Consider the following 14,435-nt stretch of genomic DNA (forward strand, 5'->3'; position numbering starts at 1 on the left):
GTCCCACTGATCAGGGGACCAGCCTCATTTGCACATGGGTTTGGCCAAATGATAGGACTGATCATTGAGTCTAATTTGATGGAAACCCTTTACAATCTGTTGTGGATTAATCAGCCATTTTACAAATAATCGATGATGTTCCGGTCTCCTCTATGCATGTAGTGTTAGCCTTTTTTCCTTCTTTATTAATACGTTATGTGTGTGCGATAAAGATATTTTGAGATCTTGTTGACTCAGTATCGACAGTGTAGCCTCTCAAATTTGGCTGTTAGACCCCCCGTGTTTCGTGTGTTATACGTTCAGTTGGTGCTGGGGATAAAATCAGGTGTGGGTCTTTAAAAAATATATATCCCTTGGACCCTATTTTAAATGGTTTTGTTTAATCTATCCTGCGGCTATGCATTGGAAAGATCTGAATCCCCCTTCGTTCGGCCAATGGCAAGCTAGATTTCTTGCCACTTACAGGTTGGAGAGAGCAGTTTACGCTAAAAAGGGAAGAAGGGCAAGAGAAAAGGGCTTGGTGGTCTGGGACCCTTTGACTAGATGGCTAGATACTTTGAATACTCAAGATATATAATTCACTTTTTTTTTTTTCATTTATTTACTTTTTTTTTCTCTCATTCTTTTTCTCCTACATGTCTGATTTCTTCCTTCCTCCCTCTTTCCCCCGATCCTTGTCTGGCCTATTTATATCCCTGCTCTCCTTTCCTAGATCAGAAAGCTATTTTCTATTTTTGTATTTATATCAAATGACTGTGCCTTAATTCTTGTAAATATAATATGCCCCTCTTATTCACTCTTCTTTTTTATTTTCTCTCTCCCGTTTTCTTTTTCTTGGACCCGGGGTGGGGGGATGCTGTTAAAAGATGAATTAATTGACTTGTAATTTGTTGGTAAAGAAAAAAAATAAATAAAAAAAAACCCCCAAAAAAAACCCACTGCAATATTTTTATAGCACTTCATTTCCCTGGCGAGGTCGCAAAGGACTGGTTTAAGATGGTGTGCCCACTGTGGCTGTGCATAAGCACTGGCTATAGAAGCATGTGAGAATAGACATGGATGCAAATGCACGTACTTACCAATTTTAGGCTGAACAGTATCGATTGTAGACTTTATGCTTTCGTCTAGCAGCTCAAACAACACATACACAATCAGCAAAATTCCCTATTGTTGGGATAATGCCATGCATACTACAGCAAGAGGCTAATGCATGAGCAATGTGGCATAGCCACAAAGACTGGTGACAAAAGAAGGGCAACTTTACAAGCATGGACTGCATCTGTATTTCATGGCTTTTAGAAAGCTGACCTGACAACTGCTTTTGAAATTCTTTCTCCACACCATACCACAACTTCGACCTACTTTACTCAAAGATCAAATAGATGTTTTTCTTAGTCAGTCAAAAAATCCCTCCTCTATGCTTGCAGCAAGTCCGTGGAAAGTTAGAATCCTGGCATGAACATGAGGAGTAGTAGATTCGCAGCTCTGGCTTTTCCCACAGTTGAGCAATTTAGAAGCTAGACAAACCTGGGTGAAAATGAGCAAACTGTTCAAATGTAAACAACCTAGGTTTGCCTACTGTTGTCCAATTTTTTTTATCATTAAATAATTAAATGTGATCTGTACAGACTCCTCGTCTGCAAATGGGCTTCTTTGCAGGTGAACAAAGCAAAATTAAGTGCACTGCCAGAGCAAGAAGGATACCATATAAAAAAAAAAAAACTCTGCAAAGCCCTTGGACTGGTAAATAGTCAGAAACGTTCAAATTGCGAACAGAAAGGACCATGGTCAAAGTGTTTTCCGAGGTTTCTCACTTGTTTACACTGAGAGGGTGATATAGTATCTGTAAGCTGCAGCTCTAAACTCTTAACTGACCGTTGCCTAGAAAATTTAAAATGCCTAGGGAGAGATAAGTGATGCCGTCTAAGCATCTCAACCGTGTTAACTAGAGTTTATCCAAAAACTTCTTTGTAATATCTAGCAAAGGCCATGTGTCCAGTCTGCTGGTCACCATTGATCACACCACCTGTTTAAAGTAAGATGGAATTAAATAGAAGATTTTCCGCTCTCTATAAATAAATGGAAAACATCTGTGATCACGGTTTGGTAATCTCATGTATGTTTCTAGATATACTGATGTTTTGTACTTGTGAAAACAGAATGATGCCTTTCAGGTGGAGGTTACCGAGCCAGATAACCTCAATATTAGACAAACATGGTCACAGTTTGCTAAACTGGAACACAGATGTGTTTAAACCAATGAGAATATAATTTTTAACTTCTAGAATTGGAAGAGAAGAGCCCTGTTGAACCCCACAATCAAATTACCTGGAGGGGAAGCTATATTCCCAAACAAACGGAGATGCTGCAATCTGGCAATGATTCAAACCAATCCAGAGCAAACAAGCTACCCATTTTCCTAACTAAGTGCTTTAACAACACATTTGTCGACCATGTCAAGTAGCACATTACCTAACAAGATGATTTAGACTGAGAAAGTTTTGTTACTTAACAAAAGCACATGTTTTGTATAGGGCCATATTTCCCTAGCATGGTTCGGTTGCTATACAGGTGAGGCGGGGGACTCTGCAGGGATGCCCGTCGTCCCGTCCCCCCCTCTTCTTCGCACTGGAACCACAAACGGCCCACATCCGTGCGCACGTGGACATGGGAGTCACTCTGGGAGACGGTTTGCACTTTATCTCGCTATACGCTGATGATTTGCTAATGTACGAGCGGGACCTCCACAACATCCCATCCTCCTTGGACCAGGCCTAACACACTTTGCAAGTCAATCGTCAGGCGTGCACTGACCCCTTTAGATACCTAGGAGTGCGCATATACCGTACTGGGGAGAATCTGTTTGAAGGAAACCTAGTAAGAACCAATACAGCTATCCAGTCACAAATGGGCTTATGGAAGACACTCCCACTGGCAATCTCAGGCAGGGTTGCCCTCGTAAAAAAGGTAGTTCACCCTCATCCCTCTCCTACTTCACTACCTTACCTATTATTATTTCCCCTCCCTTCTTTCGCAAATGGGGTAATAAGGGATTTTGGATGGGGAACGTCCAGACACAGAGTATCTATTGGGAAACTCTATTTATCGGCAGACGAAGGGGGGTTCGTGGTGCCCTACTTCGAAAATTACTATCTGGCGTCTCAGCTCCAGTGGATCGCTCGATCGCTCTCATTCCGGCATCAGGCAGATACGGCCTCGCTACAACCTCCAATCACACATTACTACATATCTTCCACCCATACACAAAGTCTTGACCCCTTGGCGCACTTCTACACAATATAGCCTTTTCCTCACCAGGACCCTCACACCACACGCCTCCGCTATCCCATTACTGAGTACATCACTGGGTGACATATGCACCAAAGCAACTGAATTGCGTCACTTGGATACAGAAGGTATCCGAGATATGGGAGACTTTACCAGGATGGTTCATTCATTCCATACCAGGAACTCATGTCGGAGGAGAACATGTTCCCGGGACAGTTTTTATTACATCGGGCGATTATAGCCTAGCTGGCAGCTAAGTGGGGTAATCTCGCCTCAGGAACCACCCACGCACCATACAATACGATACAGTACATACATGTTATGGGAAGTGGAGGGCACTTGACTCATTGGTTCACGTCCTCACTCCGCCAACACACAGAAATTGACCTGACTCCCCTGAAGCAACACTGGGAGGAAGCCTTAGGTAGAGTATTCACAGACAGGGAGTGTTTGGCCGTCCGGGGAGGTCCAACACGTATTCCACATAACCAGATCTTTAAACAAATTAATTTTTTTATATTGCACCGGGCATACCTCACCCCAGCCCAAATCAATAAGTACTTTGCTAGATCAGATGTAGCCTGCCCCAGGTGCTGCCTATTGAACGTAGGTGCCACCTATTGAACGCAGACATACTTCACATGTTGTGGCACTGCCACGACCAGCGCGAATACTGGGCTACTGTGACATCTACACTAGATACCTGTACCTCTAGAAGAATTCCCCCTTCACTGGGAGGCACACATACTGAATTTGTTCAGTAGGAGTAAGAAACAGAGCAGCCACCCGGTTCATTGATCTGGGGTTCATAACGGCTAAACGCCTAATCACCAAGAGGTGGAATTCCCCAACGGCTCCTCACGTCATAGCCTGGCGCATTCCCTGCTTAACTGGGTTAGGACAGAGGGGGGTTGCATTACGCCGGGAGGACTTGCTTGGGATACGCAGGTTTCCTCTGGCGCATCGCTGGGACGCTATGGTGTCGAGTTTGCAGGGCATGGCTACTGTCACGGTGGATGGGCCCCAAGACAGGGAACAAGATCAATAACTGCGCTTAGCAATTGGTAGTACATACATGCACACAGAACTGGACTCACTAACATATGATTCTGCATTACAGAGATGCTGTAATTCGGCCCTAGCAAGGCCGTATTCCCCACCCCACCCTTTTTAAAGTACGCGGCAGCGGGTCTCAGGTGACTACCCTACCCCTCCTTTGGTTAGTTTGTCCTCATTTTGTTGTACCCCACGCCCACAGTTTGATTAAGTAACGCACCATGGCTAATATAGCTAAGATGTAATATGTCACAATGTCTGACATGGTACTGCCGCAGTCATTGCAAGGGCAATCCTACGAGAACTATCACCAGTAACTCATTTGTTAACTTACCTGTTAATAAGCTGGAATGTATGCTGAACTGCATAACTGTTGTTGCCGCGCAGGATGCTAATGGACTGTTCATGTTTGGAAATAATGAAAAATGCCAATAAGAAGATTTAAACAAAAAACAAAAGCACATTTTCCTTGGAGTCAGCTCACTAGGTTCATTTTAATCATTTCAACAAAAGAATCAAAGCGTGGTTCTTCATTTGCTTCTTTTCCTTCCCTTCAGTAGCCCCATAGCAACCAGAGTATTTTAGGTGATTAGCAGCTGTGCTTTACAGAAACCATAACAATGTATGCTGGTTACATTGTGTCCCACTTGGAGCGACACCCTTCCAGTGAGCAGGATCTGAGAGCCAAGTGGCTGATGTGTGTGAATTGATGGAAAATGAAAACTGAGAAACTATGTTGGAGGAAGCCAAATCATGGAAAGACAATCTTAAGGTAAGACCATTTTTAAGAAGTATAAAAAATAAAAAAAATTCATGAAATATTTTAAAGGAAAGATGAAGTAAAAATCCCAAATTACATTAAATTTAGGAGGAGTTTAGGACTACTGTTGGTTTTTGGGAATCAGCGATGGGTAATGTTTATGGTGACAAGGGTTCTTTAGTGGTCAGGAAAAATTGGAGTCAGGGCAAAGAAAGAGGTTTTTAGGGTTTACAGATGAGTGGAGAGATGGTGAGAGATTTTTAGGGTTTACGGATGAGTGGTGCTTAGGTGTTTTTATGTTTCAGGGATGGGTGGAGAGTAAAGGTGTTGAGGGGTTTTAAGGTTCATGGATGGGCAGAGTAGAGGGCTAGTGAAGGTTTTAAAGGTTCAAATATGGGTAGCGGTTGGGGTGGTGAAGATTTGTTAGGGTTCAGGACGGGTTGGAGTTTAGGGTGGTGAGGATTCGGGGGACGGGTGGAATTTAGATGTAGAAAGCAGTTTTTATGGTTTAGGGATGAGTAGTTTAGGGTGATGAGGCATTTGTATGGGTCAAGGGAGGGCTGGAGTTTAAGGGCAGTGAGTTTTTTAGGGTTCAGGGGTGGGTGGAGATTGGGTCTGCTGAGGTGTTGTACAGGATGGGGTTTATACGCAGAAAGGGGTTTTAGGATTCAGAGATGAGTGGAGTTAGGGGTAGTTAGTGATTTTATAGGTCAAAAATGGTGGATAATTGGGTTCTAAGGGTTTTAAGGCTTCAGGGATCGGTGTAATTTAGTTGTGGTAACGGATTTTAGGGGGCATGGATTGAGGGTGTTTAGGGGTTGTGAGATGTCAGGATTGGATGGTGTTTAGGGTTGGTGATAGGTTAGCGATTTAAAAGAATCAGAAATTGTTGACAATGTAAAATATATCAATATGTAACAATGTCCCCTAAAATAAAGCACTAAAATGAATATCTTCAATAAAACTGTATCTGAAATTAAAACCATTGCATTAACACGTATAAAATAGGCATTCAAAATGTAATTTCAACCAAAAAGACATTCTATGAATTGGTTTCTACAAAAAGGTAAATGCCATTCATTTTGAAGATTTCCAATAAACAGTTTAGATTAAATGGTTTCTCAATAATGATTTTCCATTAAATTGTTTTCTATGAAATCACATACAACCCAAAGTGGCTGCCTCCTTTCCAATGGCAGAAAGATGACCATATAGGCCACCACCCAGCTCAAAGACCAAACTATCTTCGCTAAACACCATTATGGTAAAAGAAATATTGACACTCCCACAAACCACTCTCAGGTGTATAAGTGTTGGCAATCCACCCTCCCAACACTGCCAGTTAATTTTAAGGTCCAGAAAATCTTATTTTGCGAAAGAAAAACTAGACGGGAGAAATTGCGTGGGAGTAAATCACCCTTCTTTCGCCACTCATGAGGTGGGAGCGTTTACGAAATCAAACTGGGAGAACTGACGAAATGATTGCGTTTAACCATAGTTCCAGAAACATTAAAGGAGAGATTCCACTTTTGGAATGGTCATTTCTAGTTGGCTGAATGTCGCCACTGTGGTAAAATGAGCATGAACTCCATTCTAAATAGAGAAAAGGAGCTTCAGGACTCCAAAAAGAATCTTCAAGTTTAAGCTAGTTGACAAGTGAGCCTGTGTAGTACCAGGATTTGCGTTCACCAAGCACCTAATTCTCCCTTCTGACAAATTACTTCCACGAGTCTAAAGGTCCTATAGTTACTACCAAAAATTGAGGGACCTACGTGAAATGGGTACAACATAAAGATCAAAGTCCGAGCAACAAGGCAGATACCTTGAAAGCTCAAGCTTGCAATCAATTGAAATAGAAACAGCCAAGCGTATTAGTACAATATGGGAAAAACCCATAGATTTAGGTACAGCTGGAGGGTCAGGTCATGCTCCGCAACCATATCATGGGAAAAGAAAAAGAATGTCAGGCTCTGCAATCCATATAATACAGCACTGACTAAGTTTTCCAAGTAGCCATGAGATCAAATGTCAAGTGAGATATGGCTCTGGAGAACAGCAGCCAATAGGCATTATAACCAGTTAACTAGGCAGGTTATGCTACTCTACAAAGGCCTTGAACCAACTGCAGCTGCACAGCAACAATGAAGAGGCTTGATGCACTGTGACCTGCTACCCCCCTCTTCAACAGTTAAGAAGTTTGTGACCATGGCAAAAAATCCAGAGTGTAAAGATATAAAAGTACTGATCAAAGGGTAACACAAGAAGGTGAGAATGATGCAAACTATCAAGTGGAATCCCTCCCTCAAAATGTTGTGTTCCCAATTTTAGGTCTGTCTCAATATTTTCGTTACTAGAAAGGTTGCTCTATTCTAACATGCAGAGAAGACAGACCGCTAGAAAAAGCATTTAACAGTCACCTAGACTTACCTATTGGACAATATGTTTAAATAACCCCCAGTCAATCAACTGGAAACCTGACAAGCTGAAACTGACCAAAACCAAGAAATAGAACGTGAAAGTTTGTGCAAAAAGGTATAATTTTTCAGCATAGGGGTTTTAAAAGACAGAAAAAAACAATTTAAAACACAGGAGACTATGGTCTGTTTAATTTTCCTACAAACAATGTAAAGTACAACAGAAGCCACCTTACCAATGATATACAAACACCATGTGATAGTATCCACTGTACAATACACAACTGGTACTGGACCATTAAGCAATACGGAGGCCTGCCCCGACTTCTCCACTCAAACAATAAAGACACATTGGGATGTTTTATATTTAAAATATTTTTTTTTTTGCTTTCTTTATGCTAGGAAAATTCATTACATAGCACAAAGAAAAAGGACTAGGCAGCAAAACTACCAAATGCATCGTTTACCTCAGCAAAGCTACAGAGACGTTGCGATTCAAATATATTGCCATGGACTTTTTCATAACCACATTTTTTAAACAACTCTTATCAGATATCAGTGGTCTTGATGTAATTTCTTAGCACTGTCTTGCCTATCTCCACATTTGTTCACTCATGCTAGAACTTAATACATGAAGCAAGAGGTGGCTTAGTCAAAGAGATGAAAGGGCTTCGCTCTCCACAAACCATCAGGTTTCAAAACTTGGTTTACAATTATTTCGAAAGTTTTACTCTTCTCTATTTCAATGACCTGCTGCACATTTTTAAAAAGAGCGACTGAACTCTGGCCACTGCAAATTATTGGGGGGGCGGGGGGGGGGAGGTTTCTTTCACAATTCAATTTAGCAAGGGTTAAAAGTTTAATGCAGGCATTTACACTTGGAGATTAAATCATCACGATTCTGAACACATCAATATAGAGGGTTAAACAAAAAATTGTTTGCAACTCTGGATGTTTATATACATCTAATGGGAGTTTGGTGTCCCAAGTAGGGAAGCCCTTATGAAATAATGGCAATGCTTAAGTCAAAGTGAAGATCCCCCATTTCGCAGTATTATAGCACTTGTTAGTTATCGAATGTAAATAAAGCATACAATCGAAACAACAAACAAGGAGTGGAGAACAACGTTAATGTATATTTGTGAAGCGGTTTCCCAGTGAATCCACTTCTTAGGCAACACTCAGAAAAGCTAATCTCCTGATTTGGTGATGTCAGATAAAAGGGAAGAGAAGCATAAATCAGAGGCAAAGACCAGATGTTCGAATCCCCAAGTTGTCGCCTCACTAAAGAAAGATAGTCACCAGCAGAGTTGCTTGGAAACGGGGCACGATTTCCGGTCCTGGAAACCAGTGAAGGAATAAACCATGCTTCCCAGCACCAGTGATGAAGCAGTAATGATGCTAACAGGTCAGCACTTTAAGAACAGTCCCACAACTTCCCATGTCTCCATTACACATTTTACAAAAATTAAGAGTTTCTTCTTGGGTCGCATTTAAGTTAATAAAAATAAAAAAAGAAAAGTGAGTTGTCTTGTCTCTTTATCGGGAGGAGTTCGAACTGGAGCGGCTGCGATGACGTCTTCGTCCCGGAGACCGAGATCGAGACCGACGGCGGACCGGGGACCTGCGCCTTGGTGACCGAGTCCTGTGGGTTGAGAGAGAAGACAGTAAAGAAACGGAAGTGCAACAAACTCTATAATCATTCTAATAGTGTATTTCAAGGGTAATGCTTTCAGTGGTGGCATCTACAGTAAGAAACACACTGCGTCTCGAAAAGAGTTGCGTGGTGCGCTGATCACACTTCTAAAATCAAAAGAAAGGAATATGCTACTTACCAGTATGCATCTGTTCTTGGCATGTAGAGCTGCAGAGTCACACACTGAGGATAAGATCGCCATCTGGTGTTGGGCTCGGATGATTGCAGGTTGTTGTTGTCTTCGGAGAAGTCTTTGGTCACGAGGTTGGTGACTCCTCCCCTGGACAACAGTGCGCATGGGCATCCACTCCATCGGCAGATTGTTTTTCGCCATGATGGGAAAAGATGGAGTATATAGAAAAGAAAGAAAGGATGTCCATGTGTAATGTCTAAGTAAGACGGATGCTGGAACAGATACAGGTCCCGGGGAGGCGGGCGGGCGTGTGTGACTCTGCAGCTCTACATGCCAAGAACAGATGCATACTGGTAAGTAGCATATTCCGTTCGAGGCATATGAGCTGCAGATCACACACTGAGGATAGATTATACAGCAGTGCTCCCCTTAGCGGTGGTCGCCTGTATCCGTTGCAGCAGTTTGAAATAAAGTTTTTAGGACAGCCTGGCCCACGGAGGCCTGTTGTTTGGCCTGCACGTCAACACAATAGTGTTTAGTGAAGGTATGCGTGGTAGACCATGTGGCTGCCTTGCAAATGTCTTCTAAGGGAATATTGCCTAAGAAGGCCATAGAAGCCCCTATTTTACGCGTGGAGTGCGCCCTAGGGGGAACTGTGAGTGTACGTTTAGCCTTGAGGTAGCATATTTGGATGCATTTAACTATCCACCTGGCTATTCCTGATTGGAGATCGGGTTGCCTTTGTGTGGTGGCGCGAAAGCAACAAAGAGTTGTTTTGTCTTTCGAAAAGGTTTTGTTCTGTCGATGTAATAAAGCAATGCTCTTTTAACATCTAAGGTATGTAGGGCCCTTTCAGCTACCGAGTCTGGATTTGGGAAAAAGACCGGTAGTTCTACTGATTGGTTAAGGTGGAAAGGGGAAATCACTTTTGGAAGAAATTTAGGGTTTGTCCTAAGAACCACTTTGTTACGGTGTAGTTGTAAGAAAGGTTCTTCAAGTGTAAGGGCTTGTATTTCACTTACTCTGCGCAGGGAAGTGATTGCGATAAGGAAGGCTACCTTCCATGTTAGGAATTGCAATTCACATTTGTGCATAGGTTCAAATGGGGGGCCCATGAGTCTTGTTAGAACCACATTGAGATTCCACACTGGGGCAGGTGGCAATCTTGGGGGAAGAATCCTTTTGAGACCTTCCATAAACGCTTTGATGGCTGGTACCTTAAAAAGGGACAGGTGTTGCCTATTTTGCAAGTAGGCTGCCAAGGCTGCTAGGTGTAATCGTATAGAGGAATACGCTAGATTGCATCTTTGCAAGTGTAGTAGATAGCAAATGATGTTTTGGATGGAAGCATCCAATGGATGTATGTCATTATTAGCGCAGTAGATGGCAAATCGTTTCCATTTAGCGGCATAACACGCTCTAGTAGTAGGGCGTCTGGCTTCTTTTATGATATTCATACAGTCTGGAGGGAGATTGAGGTAACCGAACTCTAAGACCTCAGGAGCCAGATCGCTAGGTTCAGTGTTTGAGGATCTGGGTGTCTGATTTCTCCATGGTTCTGGGTTAACAGATCCGGGGAGAGGCGTAGCTTTTGATGTGGAACTAAAGATAGTTCCAGAAGTGTGGTGAACCACGGTTGACGTGCCCAAGTGGGAGCCACTAGTATTAGTGTTAGTGACTGTTGTTTCAGTTTGCGTACCACAAATGGAACTAGTGGGAGAGGCGGAAAGGCGTACGCAAATCTGCCTGACCAGTTCATCCATAGGGCATTGCCCTTCGACTGTGGGTGTGGAAGCCTGGCGGCGAAGGTTGGGCATTTTGTGTTTTCGGGAGTGGCGAACAGGTCTATGTCTGGTTGTCCCCACTTTTGGAAGAAGGGGAGTAGAACCTTGGGGTGTAGTCCCCATTCGTGGATCTGTTGTGTGTGGCGACTTAGGAGGTCGGCCACTTGGTTGTGGATCCCTGGGAGATGTTCTGCTAACAGGTAGATGTTTTGGGGAATTGCCCATCTCCAGATTTGCTGTGCCAGTTGGGACAGTTGGAGAGAGTGTGTCCCTCCCTGTTTCTGTATATAATACATTGTCGTCATGTTGTCTGTGCGTATGAGGACAGTTTTGTTCTTTAGGTGAATTTGAAAGGATTTTAGTGCTAGGAACACTGCTAAGAGTTCCAGGTGGTTGATGTGGAGCAGTTTTTGTTGACTGGTCCATCTGCCCTGAGTGGTATGGTGAAGGAGGTGGGCTCCCCACCCCGTGAGAGATGCGTCTGTAGTTAGCACAACTTGTGGAAGAGGCTCTAAGAACGGTCTCCCTTTGGACAGGTTGATGGTGTTCCACCATTTCAGTGATCGAAGTGAGCGACTGTCCACCAACACCAGATCGGTAAGTTGTCCGTGAGCTTGGTTCCACTGTTGTGCTAAGCATTCTTGTAAGGGACGCATTTGAAGTCGTGCGTGTGGGACTATGGAGATGCACGACGCCATCATGCCTAGGAGCTGCATGAACACTCTTGCTGGAAGAGATGGATGAGTTTGAAATTGAGAGATGAGATTTTGTATACTGGCTATCCTGGCTGTGCTGGGATAGGCAATGGCTTTGGATGTATCTATGGTTGCTCCTAGATACTGATGTAAGTGGGAAGGTTGTAGGTGGGATTTGGGGTAGTTGATAGTGAATCCCAAATCGTGGAGAGTTTGAATCGTGCGATGAGTGTGGAGAACGCATTTTTGGTATGTATTGGCTTTTATGAGCCAATCGTCCAGATAGGGGAAGACATGGATCTGTTGTCTTCTGAGATGCGCTGCCACGACTGCTAGGCACTTGGTGAACACTCTGGGTGCTGTTGTTACTCCGAATGGGAGAACTGTAAATTGATAGTGTTGCCCATCTACCACAAATCGTAGATATTTTCTGTGAGCGGGATGCATAGGGATGTGAAAGTATGCGTCCTTGAGGTCCAATGTGGCGAGGAAGTCTCCCTGTTGTAAAAGTGGGAGGACTTGTTGGAGAGTGGTCATGTGAAAATGATCCGAATGTATATACTGGTTTAGTAGTCTGAGATCCAGTATGGGCCTTAGTGTTTTGTCCTTTTTGGGAATGAGGAAGTATAGAGAATATACCCCTTTTCCCTGATGTTGAAGGGGGACTGGTTCTATCGCATGTTTTTGTAACAGGGATTGAACTTCTTGTTTGAGGAGAGAGAGATGATGCGAGGACATTGGACGTTGTTTGGGCGGTATGTTTGGGGGGGATTGTATGAGTTCGAGGCAGTAGCCAGACTGGATAATTTGTCTTACCCACCTGTCTGTGGTGATGGAAGTCCAGACAGGCAGGAATTGTTGGAGTCGCCCCCCGACCGGAGTGGAATGGTCTGGGGGGAGTGGTGGCAAGTCACTGTTTGGTGGCTGGTGAGGTGCGGGTGTTGTTGTTGTTGCCCCGTCCTCGACCTTTGTTATTGTTTCCCCTATAACCTCCCCGGAAGTAACCTCTGTTAGGGGATGTTTGTCCAGAATTTTTAAAGGTGGACGTGGTCTCAGTTGATGTGTTTTTGGAGCCTCCTCTATAAAAGGAGCGACGAAAGGAACCCCGGTTTTGATGAGACTGCAGTGCTCCCATAGACTTGGCAGTTTCATTATCCTTTTTCATTTTTTCTAATGCAGTATCCACTGCAGGGCCAAATAGCTGCTCTTGGTTGAAAGGTTGAGCTAGAATTGCGGTTTGAACCTCCGGTTTAAAACCGGAAATACGGAGCCAGGCATGTCGTCTGAGTAAGACGCCAGTATTGACCGCTCTAGAAGCAGTGTCTGCTGCATCTAAGGCGCATTTAATGGAGGCATTAGATATTAATTTGCCTTCTTGGATGAGGTCAGAGGCCTGGGACTTAAAAGGTTCAGGCAGATGTTGCATAAGGTCCTCAAGTTGGTCATAATGCGCTCTATCATACCTGGCTAACAGGGCCTGGGTATTCGCAATACGCCAATGGTTAGCCGCCTGCGCGGCGACCCGTTTGCCCGAGGCTTCTAAAAGCTTAGACTCCTTGTCTGGGGGAGGCGTTTCTCCAGTTGTCTGTGAGTTAGCGCGCTTCCTGGCATTTGATACGACTAGGGAGTCTAAAGGGAGCTGGGCCTTAATGTATGCAGGGTCTTGCGGGGCTGGTCGGTACTTTTTTTCGATGCGTGGGTTGAGAACCCTAGCTCGAACAGGGTCCTTAAAGACTTCAGTAGCATGCTTTATGACCCCTTTGATCATGGGCAGTATGTGAACAGTCTTTTGTGACTGCTCAAAGGTATCAAGGAGGAAGTCCTCTTCAATGGCGTCTGTGTGCATAGTAACGCCGTGGAATGTTGCTGCCCTATTTATAAGTTGGCCGTACCCTAGGTGGTCATCAGGAGGGGAGGGCTTGGAAGGGTAGGTAGTGGGGTCAGGCATGTCAGGTATAGGATAAGACCAGTCATCCATGGGTGCTGGGTCTGGGAACGTAAAAGGGTCGTTTGGGTCAACAGGATCATCAAATAAATCAGGGTCCGCCCCTCCCCCTAAGTCATCATTATCATCCTGTGGAGGAGGTGAATGATAGGGAGATGGTAAAGGTAAAGGTAAAGGTAAAGGAGAATCAGGAGGAGGAGGGGGGGACGGGTTAGGAGGTAAAACAGGAGAGGAAGGACGAAGTGGTGAAGTAGCACAGTCCTTTTTCCGTATGGGAGCTGGGGGAGGTGTAGTGTCCAGCTTCCGCTTTTTATATGGGATGGCAGTCACATGTCCCGTTTTAGGATTGATATAGATCCGCTTCTGAGTAGGATCTGGTCGAAAAAGATCATCTGGCTCCGAAGGTGGTGTCTGTGACGTCCGCTTCGGGTCTTTATGAGCTTGTTTCGGCGGGGACGCAGTTTTCGGCTCCGATGATTTTTTCGGCGTCGACTGATTTTTCGGCGTCGACTGATTTTTCGGCGTCGACTGATTTTTCGGCGTCGACTGATTTTTCGGCGTCGACTGATTTTTCGGCGTCGACTGATTTTTCGGCGTCGACTGATTTTTCGGCGTCGACTGATTTTTCGGCGTCGACTGATTTTTCGGCGTCGACTGATTTTTC

General features: G+C 44.1%; 1 protein-coding gene across 1 annotated transcript in view; it reads right to left on the minus strand.

Annotated features, from left to right (window-relative positions):
- Window positions 1–4,813: 4,813 nt before the first annotated feature.
- RNPS1 (RNA binding protein with serine rich domain 1) overlaps window positions 4,814–14,435 on the minus strand; it is a 100,595-nt gene continuing 90,973 nt past the window's right edge. The window contains exon 7 of the mRNA XM_085628174.1: window positions 4,814–9,163. Coding sequence (XP_085484300.1) covers window positions 9,058–9,163 — 106 coding nt within the window. The 3' untranslated portion in view covers window positions 4,814–9,057. The remainder of the gene's footprint in view (window positions 9,164–14,435) is intronic.

This window comes from Triturus cristatus, chromosome 10, assembly GCF_964204655.1.
Source record: "Triturus cristatus chromosome 10, aTriCri1.1, whole genome shotgun sequence".
NCBI classification, from domain to species: Eukaryota; Metazoa; Chordata; class Amphibia; order Caudata; family Salamandridae; genus Triturus; species Triturus cristatus.